The sequence below is a fragment of the Martes martes genome (genome assembly GCF_963455335.1).
Source record: "Martes martes genome assembly, chromosome: 15".
NCBI classification, from domain to species: Eukaryota; Metazoa; Chordata; class Mammalia; order Carnivora; family Mustelidae; genus Martes; species Martes martes.
This window is the reverse complement of record NC_137903.1, coordinates 38,986,231-39,004,632: the sequence shown is the minus strand read 5'-3', so window position 1 is coordinate 39,004,632 and position 18,402 is coordinate 38,986,231. Positions and strand designations below refer to the sequence as shown.

Below are 18,402 nucleotides of genomic sequence, written 5' to 3'. Positions count from 1 at the left end.
GTGATATCATTAAATGAAAATTCTCACCACTGGTTATTCATTCAATTCTATCCCAATAAAAATCCAAATAGGGTTTTTAAATTTAAAAAATTTTTTTTAACTGGCAGTCAATCTATTGATTATCTAAGAATCAGGGAAAGTAACAGAGAGGGAAGTTTCTGGCAGTGCTCCGGACAAGATAGGTGCCCTGACCTGGGCATATTAAGCTGGAGGAGTCTTCCAGCTGGGTTGGAAGCAGGAAGGTCACTCTGACCTCCCCCACCTCACCTTTCTTCCCTGAAACAGGTTCTACAAGTCCCACGTGAAAGGTGCCCTCCTCATACCCAGAAGACAGAGGCATCCTTATGGGGAATGTGGGGCTGACAGGCTCTATGAACAAACCTCGTTCAGGTGGCCCACATCTTCCTACTTACTTCCTCACCACCTGCTACACCCCCAGCCCAACCCCTCTGTCCTGTCAACTCTGTACAAATTCATTGTTTCTTTATCTAAAAGGTATAAAGCTTCCTGTTCTGGTCACTTCTTTGGGCATGTCTATTTTCTTATGAAGGTTCCCATGTAAAAAAAAATCAAACACAGTAAAATGTGCATGCTTTTCTCCTGCTAACCTGTCTTTCTCAATTTGATTTTCAGACTCAGCCAGAAACCCTAAGAGGGTCAGGGATAGCTTTTTTTTTTTCTTTTTCCTCTTACAATTGGCATCACCAGATATGAAGACCTATTATAAAGCTGTGGTAATTAAGACTGGTGGTATCATAAGATAAAGACCAAAATAATAAAATATGGAAGAAATCAACAAAGAAATCCACCCTATTAGATTGGAAACACGGTATATGAGAGAAATAGCACATCAGTGAGGAAAAGTCTTGGGAAAACTGGTTATCCATCTGAGGAAAAACAGATCCATATTTGATATCTTAAAGAAAATTCCAGACAACTTAAAAATGGGAAATGCAAATATCAAAATATTTGAGAAAAAAAATCATAGAGAATATATTTATGAAATATGATAGAAAAGATACACAAGCCACACACAAAAAAAGGACCAGCAGACTCGACTGCATTAACAGTGTCTCCTGCACCAGTGAACACTAGGAACATTTCTGAAAACCCAAGATTTAGAGAATTTATTTGCAATGCACATAAACAACAAAGAAACAGGATATAAAAATGTATAAAGAAAAGTCTACACACACTTGGTAAGAAAAAACCTAATTGAGAAATGAGTATGTTATATAATCTGGCAATTTGTAGGAAACTCGGATGGTGAAGAATATAAATATGAGAATGTACAATTTTACTGATAATCAGGGAAATGCACCGTCTTTTCCAACTGCTTCATTCATGGGGACAGAAAATTCAAAGAAGGCATAGCTGTGTGAGGCAGGACATTTACACCACATGTGGAGGATTTTTTAGAATCATTTGGTAAGGGGACAAAGGTGAAGAAGATAAATCTGTTCAAAGTTAGTTGAGGGTCGAGTAACCACATCTGGGTCAATAACAGTGTAAACCATTTTCTTGTTACCCTGGTTTTCTCCTTGATCAGAGCTATTAACATTCAGGAGCAAAGAGGTGCTAACACACCATTCCTCACTTACCTGAAGCTGATTATAAAACTGTATGATTTTCTTTGTCTGAGCTGGCCATTGTTGTAAGCCCATCTGTTGAGTTGCAATAAATATTGCTTCCTAAAGAAAATAAATACATTAAAGTACATTGCAAATTAAACTCTTTTTTTTTTTTTTTTTCTTGCTTTTATTTTTTATTTTTTTTTTTTTAATTTTTTTGTTTTAATAAACATATAATGTATTTTTATCCCCAGGGGTACAGGTCTGTGAATCGCCAGGTTTATATATTTCACAGCACTCATCATAGCCCATACCCTCCCCAATGTCCATTTCCCCACCACCCTCTCCCGTCCCCCTTCCCCCCCACAACCCTCAGTCTGTTTCTTGAGATTGAGTCTTTTATGGTTTGTCTCCCTCCCAATCCCATCTTTTCATTTTTTCTTTTCCTACCTCCCCCCAAACCCCCCCACCTTGCATCTCCACTTCCTCATATCAAAGAGATCATATGATAGTTATATTTCTCCGATTGACTTATTTCGCTAAGCATGATACCCTCTAGTTCCATCCACGTCGTCGCAAATGGCAAGATTTCATGTCTTTTGATGGCTGCATAGTATTCCATTGTGTATATATACCACATCTTCTTTATCCATTCATCTGTTGATGGACATCTAGGCGCTTTCCACAGTTTGGCTATTGTGGACATTGCTGCTATAAACATTCGGGTGCACGTGCCCCTTCGGAGCACCACGTTTGTATCTTTAGGATATATACCCAGGAGTGCAATTGCTGGGTCGTAGGGTAGCTCTATTTTCAGTTTTTTGAGGAACCTCCACACTGTTTTCCAGAGTGGTTGCACCAGCTTGCATTCCCACCAACAGTGTAGGAGGGTTCCCCTCTCTCCGCATCCTCGCCAGCATCTGTCATTTCTTGACTTGTTAATTTTAGCCATTCTGACTGGTGTGAGGTGGTATCTCATTGTGGTTTTGATTTGTATTTCCCTGATGCCGAGTGATGTGGAGCATTTTTTCATGTGTCTGTTAGCCATCTGGATGTCTTCCTTGCAGAAATGTCTGTTCATGTCCTCTGCCCATTTCTTGACTGGATTATTTGTTCTTTGGGTATTGAGTTTGATAAGCTCTTTATAGATTTTGGATATGAGCCCTTTATCTGATAGGTCGTTTGCAAATATCTTCTCCCATTCTGTCAGTTGTCTTTTGGTTTTGTTAACTGTTTCCTTTGCTGTGCAAAAGCTTTTGATCTTGATGAAATCCCAATAGTTCATTTTTGCCCTTGCTTCTGTTGCCTTTGGCGATGTTCCTAGGAAGAAGTTGCTGCGGTTGAGGTCAAAGAGGTTGCTGCCTGCATTGTCCTCAAGGATTTTGATAGATTCCTTTCGCACATTGAGGTCCTTCATCCACTTTGAATCTATTTTCGTGTGTGGTGTAAGGAAATAGTCCAATTTCATTTTTCTGCATGTGGCTGTCCAATTTTCCCAGCACCATTTGTTGAAGAGGCTGTCTTTTTTCCATTGGATATTCTTTCCTGCTTTGTCAAAGATTAGTTGACCATAGAGTTGAGGGTCTATTTCTGGGCTCTCTATTCTGTTCCATTGGTCTATATGTCTGTTTTTGTGCCAGTACCATACTGTCTTGATGATGACAGCTTTGTAATAGAGCTTGAAGTCTGGAATTGTGATGCCACCGACTTTGTTTTTCTTTTTCAATATTCCTTTGGCTATTCGAGGTCTTTTCTGGTTCCATATAAATTTTAGGATTATTTGTTCTATTTCTTTAAAAAAAATGGATGGGATTTTGATAGGGATTGCATTAAATGTGTAGATTGCTTTAGGTAGAATAGACATTTTCACAATATTTGTTCTTCCAATCCATGAGCATGGAATATTTTTCCATTTCTTTGTGTCTTCCTCAATTTCTTTCATGAGTACTTTATAGTTTTCTGAGTACAGATTCTTTGCCTCTTTGGTTAGATTTATTCCTAGGTATCTTATGGTTTTGGGTACGATTGTAAATGGGACTGACTCCTCAATTTCTCTTTCTTCTGTCTTGTTGTTAGTGTAAAGAAATGCGACTGATTTCTGTGCATTGACTTTATATCCTGACACTTTACTGAATTCCTGTATAAGTTCTAGCAGTTTTGGAGTGGAGACTTTTGGGTTTTCCACATATAGTATCATATCATCTGCAAAGAGTGATAGTTTGACTTCTTCTTTGCCGATTTGGATGCCTTTAATTTCTTTTTGTTGTCTGATTGCTGAGGCTAGGACTTCTAGTACTATATTGAACAGCAGTGGTGATAACGGACATCCCTGCCGTGTTCCTGACCTTAGCGGAAAAGCTTTCAGTTTTTCTCCATTGAGAATGATATTTGCGGTGGGTTTTTCATAGATGGCTTTGATAATATTGAGGTATGTGCCTTCTATCCCTACACTTTGAAGAGTTTTAATCAGGAAGGGATGCTGCACTTTGTCAAACGCTTTTTCAGCATCTATTGAGAGTATCATATGGTTCTTACTCTTTCTTTTATTAATGTATTGTATCACATTGATGGATTTGCGGATGTTGAACCAACCTTGCAGCCCTGGAATAAATCCCACTTGGTCGTGGTGAATAATCCTTTTAATGTACTGTTGGATCCTATTGGCCAGTATTTTGGTGAGAATTTTCGCATCTGTGTTCATCAAGGATATTGGTCTGTAATTCTCTTTTTTGGTGGGATCCTTGTCTGGTTTTGGGATCAAGGTGATGCTGGCCTCATAGAATGAGTTTGGAAGTTTTCCTTCCATTTCTATTTTTTGGAACAGTTTCAGGAGAATAGGAATTAATTCTTCTTTAAATGTTTGGTAGAATTCCCCTGGGAAGCCGTCTGGTCCTGGACTTTTGTTTGTTTGGAGATTTTTGATGACTGTTTCAATCTCCTTACTGGTTATGGGTCTGTTCAGGTTATCTATTTCTTCCTGGTTCAGTTGTGGTAGTTTATACATCTCTAGAAATGTATCCATTTCTTCCAGGTTGTCAAATTTGTTGCCGTAGAGTTGCTCGTAGTATGTTCTTATAATTGTTTGTATTTCTTTGGTGTTGGTTGTGATCTCTCCTCTTTCATTCATGATTTTATTTATTTGCGTCCTTTCTCTTTTCTTTTTGATAAGTCTGGCCAGGGGCTTATCAATTTTATTAATTCTTTCAAAGAACCAGCTCCTAGTTTTGTTGATTTGTTCTATTGTTTTTTTAGTTTCTATTTCATTGATTTCTGCTCTGATCTTTATGATTTCTCTTCTCCTGCTGGGTTTAGGCTTTCTTTGTTGTTCTCTCTCCAGCTCCTTTAGGTGTAGGGTTAGGTTGTGTATTTGAGACCTTTCTTGTTTCTTGAGAAAGGCTTGCACTGCTATATATTTTCCTCTCAGGACTGCCTTTGTTGTGTCCCACAGATTTTGAACTGTTGTGTTTTCATTATCATTTGTTTCCATGAATTTTTTCAATTCTTCTTTAATTTCCTGGTTGACCCATTCATTTTTTAGAAGGATGCTGTTTAGTCTCCATGTATTTGCGTTCTTTCCAAATTTCCTCTTGTGATTGAGTTCGAGCTTCAGAGCATTGTGGTCTGAAAATATGCAGGGAATGATCTCGATCTTTTGGTACCGATTGAGACCTGATTTATGACCCAGGATGTGGTCTATTCTGGAGAATGTTCCATGTGCACTAGAGAAGAATGTATATTCTGTTGCTTTGGGATGGAATGTTCTGAATATATCTGTGATGTCCATCTGGTCCAGTGTGTCATTTAAGGCCTTTATTTCCTTGTTGATCTTTTGCTTAGATGATCTGTCCATTTCAGTGAGGGGAGTGTTAAAGTCCCCTGCTATTATTGTATTACTGTCGATGTATTTCTTTGATTTTGTTATTAATTGGTTTATATAGTTGGCTGCTCCCATGTTAGGGGCATAGATATTTAAGATTGTTAGATCTTCTTGTTGGACAGACCCTTTGAGTATGATATAGTGTCCTTCTTCATCTCTTATTATAGTCTTTGGCTTAAAATCTAATTGATCTGATATAAGGATTGCCACCCCAGCTTTCTTCTGATGTCCATTAGCATGGTACATTGTTTTCCACCCCCTCACTTTAAATCTGGAGGTGTCTTTGGGTCTAAAATGAGTTTCTTGTAGGCAGCATATTGATGGGTTTTGTTTTTTTATCCATTCTGATACCCTGTGTCTTTTGATTGGGGCATTTAGCCCATTAACATTCAGGGTAACTATTGAGAGATATGAATTTAGTGCCATTGTATTGCCTGTAAGGTGATTGTTACTGTATATTGTTTCTGTTTCTTTCTGATCTACTACTTTTAGGGTCTCTCTTTGCTTAGAGGACCCCTTTCAATATTTCCTGTAGAGCTGGTTTGGTGTTTGCAAATTCTTTCAGCTTTTGTTTGTCCTGGAAGCTCTTTATCTCTCCTTCTATTTTCAATGATAGCCTAGCCGGATATAGTATTCTTGGCTGCATGTTTTTCTCGTTTAGTGCTCTGAATATATCATGCCAGTTCTTTCTGGCCTGCCAGGTCTCTGTGGATAGGTCCGCTGCCAATCTAATGTTTTTACCCTTGTATGTTACAGACTTCTTTTCCCGGGCTGCTTTCAGGATTTTCTCTTTGTCGCTAAGACTTGTTAATTTTACTATCAGGTGACGAGGTGTGGACCTATTTTTATTGATTTTGAGGGGCGTTCTTAGCATCTCCTGGATTTTGATGTTTGTTCCCTTTGCCATATTAGGGAAATTCTCTCCAATAATTGTCTCCAATATACCTTCTGCTCCCCTCTCTCTTTCTTCTTCTTCTGGAATCCCAATTATTCTAATGTTGTGTCGTCTTATGGTGTCACTTATCTCTCGAATCCTCTCCTCGTGTTCCAGTAGTTGTTTGTCTCTCTTTTGCTCAGCTTCTTTATTCTCTGTCATTTGGTCTTCTATGTCACTAATTCTTTCTTCTGCCTCATTTATCCTGGCAGTGAGAGCTTCCATTTTTGATTGCACCTCATGAATAGCTTTTTTGATTTCAACTTGGTTAGATTTTAGTTCTTTTATTTCTCCAGAAAGGGCTTTTATCTCTCCGGAGAGGGTTTCTCTAATATCTTCTATGCCTTTTTCGAGCCCGGCTAGAACCTTGAGAATTGTCATTCTGAACTCTAGATCTGTCATGCTACCTATGTCTGTATTGATTAGGTCTCCAGCCTTCGGTACGGCCTCTTGTTCTTTTTTTTGAGGTGAGTTTTTCCGCCTTGTCATTTTGTCCAGGTAGGATTTGCTTTCTCCTGCTGTGGAATTCCGCTGTTCTTGGTGACTGAAGTTGGTTTTGGATCGGTTTCTTGTTGATCTTCTGGGGGAGGGGCCTGTTGTAGTGATTCTCAAGTGTCCTTGCCGCAGGCAGAATTGCACCGCCCTTGCCAGGGGCTGGGCTAAGGAATCCGCTCGGGTTTGCTTTCGGGAGCTTTTGTTCCCTGAGCGCTTTCCGTAGAGTTCCGGAGGACGGGAATGAAGATGGCGGCCTCCCAATCTCTCGGCCCGGAGGAGCCGAGAGCTTGGGGTTCCGCTCCTCAGTGCGCTCTCAGAGCAAAGCGCCCAATAGCCCCGCCTCCCTGGCTTGCGGTCGCGCCTCGAGGAAAGCAGTCAATTGTTGGAGCTGGAGAAAAGCGCCGGGTCGCTTTTGTCTCCGTGGCCTCCGGCCGCGCTCCGAGCCCACCCAGCCTGCGACCGGCACAAGGTAACCCTGGGCTTAGAGCTCACTCCTCGGCTTTGTCGCTATAGCCGGCTTCCCCGCTCTAATACCTGCGAGCTCTGCGGCACTCAGACACCCCCAGTCCTTCTGTGACCCCGCGGGTCCTGGGGTTATGCTGACCCCGCCTGGGTTTCCCCCCAGTTTAGCCTCTGGAGCGATGTCTCCCAGTGGAGCCGACTTTTAAAAGTCCCGATTTTGTGCTCCGTCGCTCCGCCGCTTGCCGGGTGCCGGCCCCTCCCCCCGGGGTCTATCTTCCCGTCGCTTTGGATTCACTTCTCCGCAGGTCCTACCTTTCAGAAAGTGATCGATTTTCTGTTTCTGGGATTGTTGCTCTTCTTCTCTTCGATTTCCCGTTGGATTTGTAGGTGTTCACAATGGTTAGATAAGCTATCTAGCTGATCTCCTGCTACCCGATGTCGTCTCAGCCTGCTACTTCTCCGCCATCTTGACTCCTCCCCCCGCAAATTAAACTCTTAATACATATTCCTACAAAATCTCTCCTAACGAGGTACCCAATATGGCACTCTAAGATAGTAGTTCTTACTTTCACCAAACTGAGACTACTACTTACCCACAAAATACAATACACACAAAATGTTATGTTCACAGATCCCTGGTAGCAAATGTATAGACCCTCCCCCAATACAAGAATTCATTCTTAGGGCACCTGGAAAGCTCAGTCGGTTGAAGATTCAACTCTTGATTTCAGCTCAGGTCATGATCTCGGGGTCCTGGGATCAAGTACCATCTCCTCAGTGGAGAGTCTGAGATTCTCTCTCTCCCTCTCTCTATGCCCCTCCCCCTTCTCCCCCCCTAAAATAAATAAAATTTTTTTTTAAGAATTCATTCTTTAAGATGTATTTAAGAACTGTGACCATAGTATCATTGTCTAATTATCATATGCTAAAAGAAAATTAAAAAGAGTCTATATCTTTGTGTCATTCCAATCACCATTAATGTAGGTTTTCAGGTTTGTAACAATTACTTTAATGTTTCAATGTTAAGAATATTCTAGGATGGGCAGTGCCTGGGTGGCTCAGATGTCTTTGGCTGGGGTCGAGCCCCGTGTCCGGCTCCCTGCTCAGCAGGGAGTCTGTTTCTCCCTCTCCTCATGCTCTCTCTGTATCTCTGCCTAAAATGAATAGAATCTTAAAAAAAAATATTCTAGGATATTAAGTATAATTTGCAAGATTGAGGACTTGATGTGGTTAGACATTAAAACATCCAGTAAGTTGTGGCAGCTTAGAAAGATACTTAATATTTTAATGCAGGAATTACAAGGGCATCCATGTTTCCTTCTTAAAGTGAGGTTTAGGGACGCCTGGGTGGCTCAGTCGGTAAAGCGCCTGCCTTCAGCTCAGGTCATGATCTCAGGGTCCTGGGATCGAGTCCCGCATCAGGCACCCTGCTCAGTGAGGAGCCTGCTTCTCCCTCTCCCTCTGCCCTTGGCTCAGTGCTCGCTTGCTCTATCTCAAATACAAAAAAAATCTTAAAAAAATAAAATGGGGTTTATTTCAGTGTCAATACTATAAGCAAATGTGCCTACAGAAAAAAGTGGGATTTATCCTTTTTCTCACTGATCTCTCCTACTCCATTTCTCATTCCTTGCATTCCCATGATGGGACAGACACAGTTGCTGCTGAAGGAGACACAGAACACTCAGCAGGACTCCACAAATGGAGAAAAAAATAGGTCCTATGGCCAAGTTACTGGAGCTAGGAAATCAGCTGAGAGCAACTTCATTTATTTTTTAAATTTTATTTACATTCAATTAATTAATATCAGTGTATTATTAGTTTCAGAGGTAGAGTTCAGTGATTCATCAGTTGCAAAGAACACCCAGCACTCATTACGTCACGTGCCCTCCTTAGTGCCTGTCACCCAGCTACCCCATCCCCTCACCCACCTCCCCTCCAGCAACCCGCAGTTAGTTTCCTAGAGTTAAGGGTCTCTCATGGTTTGTCTCCCTCTCTGGTTTCATCTTGTTAGATTTTCCCCTCCCTTCCTCAGTCTCCTCTGTTTTGTTTCTTAAATTCCACCTATGAGTGAATCATATAATTATCCTTCTCTGATTGACTTATTTCATGTAGCATAATACTCTCCTCTAGTTCCATCCATGTTATTGCAAAGGGCAAGATTTCTTTTTTTTTTTTTTTTTTTTTTGATGGCTGAGTAGGATCCCATTGTATATATATACTACATCTTCTTTATCCACTCATCTGCTGGTGGACATCTGGACTCTTCCCACAGTTTACCTGTTGGGGATATTGCTGCTATAAGCACTGGGATGCAGGTGTCCCTTCGGATCGCTCCATTTCTATCTTTGGGGCAAATACCCAGTAGCGCAATGAGAGCAACCTCTTTTATTTTTTTTTTAAGATTTTATTTATTTATTTGAGAGAGAATGAGTGAGAGAAAGCACGAGAGAGGAGAAGATCAGAGGGAGAAGCAGACTCCCCAAGGAGCTGGGAGCCCGATGCGGGACTCGATCCTGGAAGTCGGGGATCATGACCTGAGCTGAAGGCAGTAGCTCAACCAACTGAGCCACCCAGGTGCCCGAGAGCAACCTCTTTTAAATGGAGTTGATAAGATACCCACTTAAGGCCTGAATGTGGAGCAATTTCAGATGCAGGGCTAGGAATTCTCCGCCACAGACAATACAAACCTAGACACCTGCCTGGACGTAGGCCAACAGTCTGCAGGAGTGGACTAGGGATAGCACGGGAGTCTGAGGATCAGCAGAAGTGGGATAATCAAAAGAAGAGATATTTGGACATGTTATCACTCCTGGTTAAAGATTTTCACAATTCCTTACTTTGGAAGGTTTTGAAACAAAAATCATAATCCTACTGTAAAGTATTTATGGTTGTAAATGATGTTCCATAGAGTCAGCCACCTGGCAAACTGTACATCATTTATGTACCATATTAGGATATGGTTTTGGTCATTCTTTGTTAATTCTGTGGTTGCTCTGAGTTAATGACACCCCCACCCTGACACTGTAGATGTTGTTAGAGACAGAAATGGGAATAGGCTGGAGAGATTCCTATTGCCTATTGCATGCAATTCAGATTCTCGTACCTCAAATGAACAAGGGATGTAAACAGCCCACCTACAACGTATTTATTTAAGAACATGTATTCCTATGTGGATATGCTATATGTGACTGGTCACTGTGTAAACCATCAAAAATACACTATTAGATAAGACTGGATTATTCCAAATTTAATATGAAACCTATAAATTGTGAACTTTGTGTCATTTCTCTAGCCATATATTATTATTTGGCAACATTTTATTAACAGTTTATTTAACAGCTGAAAGACTTCATATTTATAATGTAAAAATTATACAAAGGGGAAAGAAGCAGAATAAACTGATGCTTGTAAACTGACTCATAAAACTGAGGAAGAGATGAGTATAAAAGGTTAAAAAGTCAAACCATCAACGTGCACCTAGAAATGCTATTATGAAGGCAATGCTATGTGTTTTAGCTGCGACTTGAAAATGTTAAAGGTAACACGTAACTGGAGAAAGGAGAGGAAGGAATGTGTAGGCTGGGGAGAAACAAAAAGATGCTTATATAAGAGAGAGAAAGTGAAATTTGTCAACTAACATCTTCCTTCCCTTTTTCTAGCAGACTGGAAATCCTCAAAATGTAAGTATAAATATGCAGAATATAGACAATAGCTTAGATGCAACCATCCATCTTATGTCTCCTGGAAGCCACATAGCACAAAACCACAAAGATATCTACATATAGATATCTATATAAGTATCTATATCAATATATCTTATATCTATATATAGATATCTACATAGATATCTATATCAATATCTCTTATATCTATATCTTTGTATCTATACATATAGACATATCTATATATTTTCATTACAATAAGAATACAGAAAAATCTGCAATATCTAAAACACATGTAAGCGCTATGAAGACAGTTAAGCTGATTTAGCTTAGAGTTTGGACCTACAGTTTGTTGGTTTGGAAAAATCCAACTCATTGAATCACATGGAACAGAGAATCTCAGAGCAGAAGTCCCCTTCCTGTCAACAGAGAACTAAAAATAAATGGCTCCATATTAAAACAGCCAACAGAATATGAAAATACATAGCTAGAGAATTTAAAGTAAGATTTAGAATATCAAAGACAAAATGAAAGTTTTCAAAGCTTCCAGAGAGACCTGCAGAGAAGATGGTGGAGTAGAAGAGTCCTGGGCTCACCTCATCCCATGGATACAACTAGGTAACACTCACGTCTGTGTAAATGACTCAAAAGATTCCCCAAAGACTGGTAGGACAGGCTCTCCACAGCTACACACTGAGAAGAGGCCACCTTGAAGAGGGTAGGATGGGCAGAGACACAGCTGGGAACCAAACAGATCTGTGACACCGACAGACCTGTGACACTATCTGCATGAGGGAGGGATCTGAGGGCACAGGCAGGGGAAGAGGAGCAGATGCCAGCCCAGGCACAGGGACCTGTATTGAGAAGAGGGATCCCCATAACACTGCCTTTGAAAACCAGAGAGGCATAACTTTGTGAGCTCTTACATTCAGTGTGGCTTACCACCTGGAACTTTAAAGATCAGCAGGTTCATATAGGAAGCTGAGTCCCTGCCCTTAAAGAGACAGCACAACAGCAGGAGATTTTCCTAACACAGAGAAACAGACACAGCAATAGACAGAATGAGGAGACAGAGGAATATGTCCCAGATGAAAGAGCAGAACAAAATCAGAGCAAGAGACCTAAACAAAATGGAAATGAGTAATAGGTCTGATAGTGAATTTAAAGTAATGCTCATAAATATCCTCACCAGAATTGAGAAAGGAGTGCAGAACCTCCATGAGACCTTCCACCAAGAGATAGGATACATAAAAAAGAACAATTAGAGCTATTGGACTCACTTAATGGAAATAAAAATAGACCACTTGGAATAAATAGCAAACAAGTGGAAGCAGAATGGATCAGCCACCTGGAGGACAGAGTCATGGAAAGTAATCAAGCTGAGCAGATGATAGGGGGAAAAAAAAATACACAAAATGAGAATAGACCCAGGGAACTCAGCAACACTGTCAGCATAACAGTCGCATGATAGGGATCCCAGAAGGAGAAGAGCAAGAAAAGGGGCAGAAGATTTGTCTGAAGAAAGGATAGCTAAAAACTTCCTGAATCTGGGAAAGGAAAGAGAAATCCAGATCCAAGAGGCATAGAGAGCCCCCAACAAAACCAACTCAAAGGGGTCCACACCTAGACACAAAGTAAATAATATGACAAAAAGTAGTGATAAAGAATTTTAAAAGCAGCAAGAGAAAGAAAAGCAGTTACATACAAGGGAAACCCCATACAGCTATCAGTGGATTTTTCAGCAGAAACTTTGTAGGCCAGAAGGGAGTAGATGATATATTCAAAGTGCTGAAAGGAAAAAATTTGGAGCCAAGAATAGTCTATCCAGTAAGGCTCTCATTCAGACCAAAAGGAAAGACAGAACTTCCCAGACAAACAAGAGTTAAAGGAATTAATGACACTAAACCAGCCCTCCAAGAAATATTAAAAAATATTCTTTGGGGCACCTGGGTGGCTCAGTGGGTTACGCCTCTGCCTTCAGCTCAGGTCATGATCTCAGGGTCCTGGGATCAAGCCCCGCATTGGGCTCTCTGCTTGGCAGGGAGCCTGCTTCCCTCTCTCTCTACCTGCTGCTCTGCCTACTTGTGAACTCTCTCTCTCTGTCAAACAAATAAATAGAATCTTAAAAAAATATATTCTTTGAGTGGAAAGGTAAGACCATAAGTAGGAATAAGAGAAGTCGGATGCACAAAAGAGGCAAAAATAAGTGTATCTATAAAATTCAGTCAAGAGATTCACAAAAAGGGACTCGTTTTACTTTCATAAAAGACTGTAAAAAATGTCACCATATACCTAGAATGTGGGAGGAAGAGGGATAAGAATGAGTTCAATAAATGGAATTGTGGAATAGTTATGTTGTACACCTCAAACTAATACAACACTATATGTTAACCATAATGGAACTAAAATTTAAAAAAAAAGAGTGAAATACCACCTTACACCAGTTAGAATGGCCAAAATTAGCAAGACAGGAAACAACGTGTGTTGGAGAGGATGTGGAGAAAGGGGAACCCTCTTACACTGTTGGTGGGAATGCAAACTGGTGCAGCCACTTTGGAGAACAGTGTGGAGATTCCTCAGGAAATTAAAAATAGAGCTGCCCTATGACCCTGCAATTGCACTACTGGGTATTTACCCCAAAGATACAGATGTAGTGAAAAGAAGGGCCATCTGTACCCCCAATGTTTATAGCAGCAATGGCCACGGTCGCCAAACTGTGGAAAGAACCAAGATGCCCTTCAACGGATGAATGGATAAGGAAGATGTGGTCCATATACACTATGGAGTATTATGCCTCCATCAGAAAGGACGAATACCCAACTTTTGTAGCAACATGGACAGGACTGGAAGAGATTATGCTGAATGAAATAAATCAAGCAGAGAGAGTCAAGTATCATATGGTTTCACTTATTTGTGGAGCATAACAAATAACATAGAGGACAAGGGTAGATGGAGAGGAGAAGGGAGTTGAGGGAAATTGGAAGGGGAGGTGAACCATGAGAGACTATGGACTCTGAAAAACAACCTGAGGGTTTTGAAGGGGCAGGGGGTGGGAGGTTGGGGGAACCAGGTGGTGGGTATTGGGGAGGGCACAGATTGCATGGAGCACTGGGTGTGGTGAAAAAACAATGAATACTGTTACGCTGAAAATAAATAAAAAATTTAATTAAAAAAAAAAGAGTGAAACCCCAAAACCCACAGGAAACAACAGGTGTTGGTGAGGATATGGAAAAAAAGGAACCCTCATGCACTGTTGGTGGGAACACAAACTGGTGTAGCCACTCCAGGAAATAGTATGGAGGTTCATAAAAAAAAAATAAGAATAGAATTACCATATGATCCAGTAATTTCACTACTGAGTATTTACCTAAAGAAATGCAAACAGTAATTTGAAAAGACATATGTACTCCTATGTTTACTACAGCTTTACAATAGTCAAGGTATGCAAATAGCCCAAATCCCCATAGTTGGATGAATGGATAAAGAAGATATGGTGTGTATATATATACACAGTACAATATCACCCAGCCATAAAAAAGACTGAAATCTTACCATTCACAACAACATAGATGGATCTAGAGAGTATAATTCTAAGTGAAATAAGTCAGAGAAAGACAAATATTGTATGGTTTCACTCACATGTGGAATTTAAGAAGAATAAGAAATAAATATATATCCACTTGTATCATCAAACTATATAAGGGCAGCAATGGGCAGAAATGCAGGGAAAACAGATGTGAATCAACAATTGTGGTTAATATCTTAATACATCACTTTTAGAAACTGATGAATCAATAAAAAATAGGTATCTAAGCTGTGTAATAGTGTATGTATATAACATTAAGTCCAATGAGCATAGAACACATATTATTTCAGAGCACACATGAAGCACTTACAAAACGATATCATTAGGGGGTGTAGGAAACCTCATGAAGGTTATTTCAAAAGGATAAATATGTACAGTATAGCATATAGTCCCCAATCAAAACTAACCAGAAATGGAGATTAATAATATATGGATAGTTTAAATTCTCAGAAATTGGCAAAAAATTACTGGGCTATAAAAAATTATAAAGAAAGATTTATAACTAAATGTTAATTAAAATACTACATGTGAAAACTTAAAGGATGGGGCGCCTGGGTGGCTCAGTGGGTTAAGCTGCTGCCTTCGGCTCAGGTCATGATCCCAGGGTCCTGGGATCGAGTCCTGCATCAGGCTTTCTGCTCAGCAGGGAGCCTGCTTCCCTCTCTCTCTGCCTGAGTCTCTGCTACTTGTGATCTCTCTCTCTGTCAAATAAATAAATAAAATCTTTAAAAACAAACAAACAAAAAACTTATAGGAAACAGCTACAGGAATACTGAGAGGAAAATTCACATCTTTAAATACTTTAGGAAGAAACAGATAAAAAACAAACTAAGCACTAAACTTCAGAAACTAGAACAAGGAATAGGAGAACAAGTCAAATGAAATAAATAGAATGTAAATAATGAAGGACAGAAATCAACCAAATAGATCAAGGGAAAAAAAAAGTGAAAAAAATCAAAACCAAAAGTTACCTCTTTGAAAAACTGATTATACACAGACCTCAGGCAAGAATGATCATTACGAAGAACAGAAATAACTGTAGCAGAGCCTGGAGAGTGGTGAGAGTAGTAGAGACAACTTCAGTTAATGCATTTAGAAACACACATGTGTTGTAGGAACACAGGGAGTGTGAAGGGCTCACTATTCAAAGCCTCTCCCTCTCACCCCTACCAAATCCAGATCCAAGTATTTTTACAGTGAGTTTGATCAAAAATCTAATCTTATACAAGTTTTTCCAGAAAACATAAGAACATTTGTTGTTCAGTCTATTTTGAGAAGCTAGGATAATCTTGATTCTAAAAACAGGTAAGAACACCTCATTTTTCAGTGTACATGTGAAAATCCTAAATAAAATATTAACTAACTTAATACAATAGTATATAAAAATCACATGAGGATAAAACGTGGAATATCCCAGGAATGCAGGAGTGATACAACCCTGGAAAGTTTTCATAAGCAAAGGAGAATATGGGACACAAGAACAGGAGGAAAGAGGTATGGCTGTCATTCTGATATGATCAGCCAACAAAATCCCCAGGGAACACATAAAATCAGTGCTAATTCTGAACTACTGAGACACTTCACCAAGGCTGCCATATTCAAGGGGAGACTCAAATCAAAGGCATTTCAGTACACGTGCTATACACCACTTGGAATATTATAAATATGACACCAGTATCACCAAGAACTCTACGACACTGTGAAGTAACTGAGGGCATCGTGTGGCCATGCAGCCAGGGGGAGGCTGGAGCTGGAGAGCACTGGGCGGGTCCAGGGCCGTGGGCCAGGGAGGCACAGGGTGTTCCCAGACCCCTTTCCTGCACAGAGTCACAGACAGCATTTCTAATGTACAAAGTTTAAAAAAAAAAAAAAGCAGGCAATATTGTCGAATTTGGGCAGCGAAAGAGAGAGCAGAAAGGAGAAAAGAAGACGTACATCATTGTTCATATTAGGGACTAACATAATATCCAAATAGCTGGAAGACTATGGATATTATGATTAAGATGTATAAAGTTCCCCTTAGAATAAAAATACTAGCCTGCATAAAAATCCATAGAATAAAACAAAATTTAAAAACCACTTCACTTCGTGGAATTTATAAAGTTGGGAAAAAAACAAGTCAGCAAGTCCACAAGGCAAACAACGGCATAACCGTCTGAACAAAGTGGAATTCAAGCCAAAAACCACACACCGGGACCCAAAAGCGCTGCTTGTTGAAGGGTACAACTCCTGCAACGATGTGTTATTGGTATCCATGTGTCAGACCATTAGGTGTGACGACCATTAGGAAGCAGAGGGTGGATGGGTGAACAGGAATGTGCCGACAGGAGACACGAGTTCACTTCTGAGTCCAAGGACAACAAGTAAACAAGTACAAGTCCGTCTGCAGCACATGCAGCACCATCGATAAGATAGAGAAAAAGGGGTTGAGCTGCCTCTGCATTCATTCTGTCCCATCCATCCAACAGCCTGTGGGGACGTGACCCCGACCCTCCCACTGGTGCAGGCCCCCAGATGGCAGCCTGCAGAGCCGGGAGCAGGCATGAGCTGGTGGTGGCACGTCCCTGCCTCCTGGGGTCTTCCCCTTACAGGCTCCTTAGACAGCACCCACCAGGAACTTGCCAAATTCCTGCTCTGTTTGGTTTGCCCTGACCAATGCAGCCTTAGCCTGGGAATCCCAAAAGCAGCCCGGCCATGGCCCCTGATGAAGGTGGGTGCCCCAGGCCTGCCTCTCTGCCGGCACCCTGCCTCCTCCTTCCCAGGGGGCTCCTGGAGGTCTGTCCTGCAAACTTCCTCCAAGACCCATGAGTAATAAGCATCTCTATTTCAGTGTCTCTTGCCAAACTGTAGCTCACCAGCCGGTACCCTACCCATCACTTAATAAATGCGAAATGAACTGTCTTAACAAATGGAGATAAACAAAACTCTGTCTTCTATTTGCAGTCCAGAGATACCTTTTTTCCATGTGCATAGGGACTACGCACAAAAGTTACCTATCCACTAGGCCATTAAAAAGTCTAAATTCTTAAGGAAGAATAACAAAGATAATATTCTCTGATGATAATTAAGTAAAACCAGAAATTGGTAACAAAATCAGAAAATAAAAAGGTCTTTACCTGGAAATTAAAAGCATGAAAAACCTCTGTCTTGAAAGAACACTTAGAAAAAAAGGAAATACACATTAGTCTAACAAATTTCTGGGGAAAAATGCTTAGGAAAACACCACCCACCTGAACTTACAGCCTCTAGATCTAAGGCAGTGCTTGGATGAAGTTACATAGTTTTCTTTGTTGGGCTTTTTTTTTGTTTTTGTTTTTTAAGCAGGTTTCATGCCCAGCATGAAGCCCAGTGTGGGGTTTGAACCACAACCCTAAGATCAAGACCTGAGCTGAGACCAAGAGCCAGCTGCTTAACCAACTAAGCCACGTGGATGTCCCTTGTTTTATAAACTTACAGTAGTAAAAAAATAAACTACTCATCTTAGACAGCTGGAGGGAAAACACAAAACCGAGAGGAAAAAAAGAAGACATTTAAAAATAAAACTGGGGGCGGGGGGAGGAGTCAAGATGGCGGAGAAGTAGCAGGCTGAGAGGACATCAGGTAGCAGGAGATCAGCTAGACGGCTTATCTAACCATTGTGAACACCTACAAATCCAACGGGAAATCGAAGAGAAGAAGAGCAACAATTCTAGAAACAGAAAATCGACCACTTTCTGAAAGGTAGGACCTGTGGGGAAGTGAATCCAAAAACGATGGGAAGATAGACCACGGGGGGGAGGGGCCGGCTCCCGGCAAGCGGCGGAGCAACAGAGCAC

General features: G+C 40.7%; 1 protein-coding gene across 1 annotated transcript in view; it reads right to left on the bottom strand.

Annotated features, from left to right (window-relative positions):
- Nucleotides 1–18,402, bottom strand: part of DNAH14 (dynein axonemal heavy chain 14) — a gene marked incomplete at both ends in the record, with an annotated part of 406,864 nt that overhangs the window by 163,233 nt on the left and 225,229 nt on the right. Inside the window, one exon of the mRNA XM_080824495.1 lies at nucleotides 1,602–1,691. Coding sequence (XP_080680621.1) covers nucleotides 1,602–1,691 — 90 coding nt within the window. The remainder of the gene's footprint in view (nucleotides 1–1,601; nucleotides 1,692–18,402) is intronic.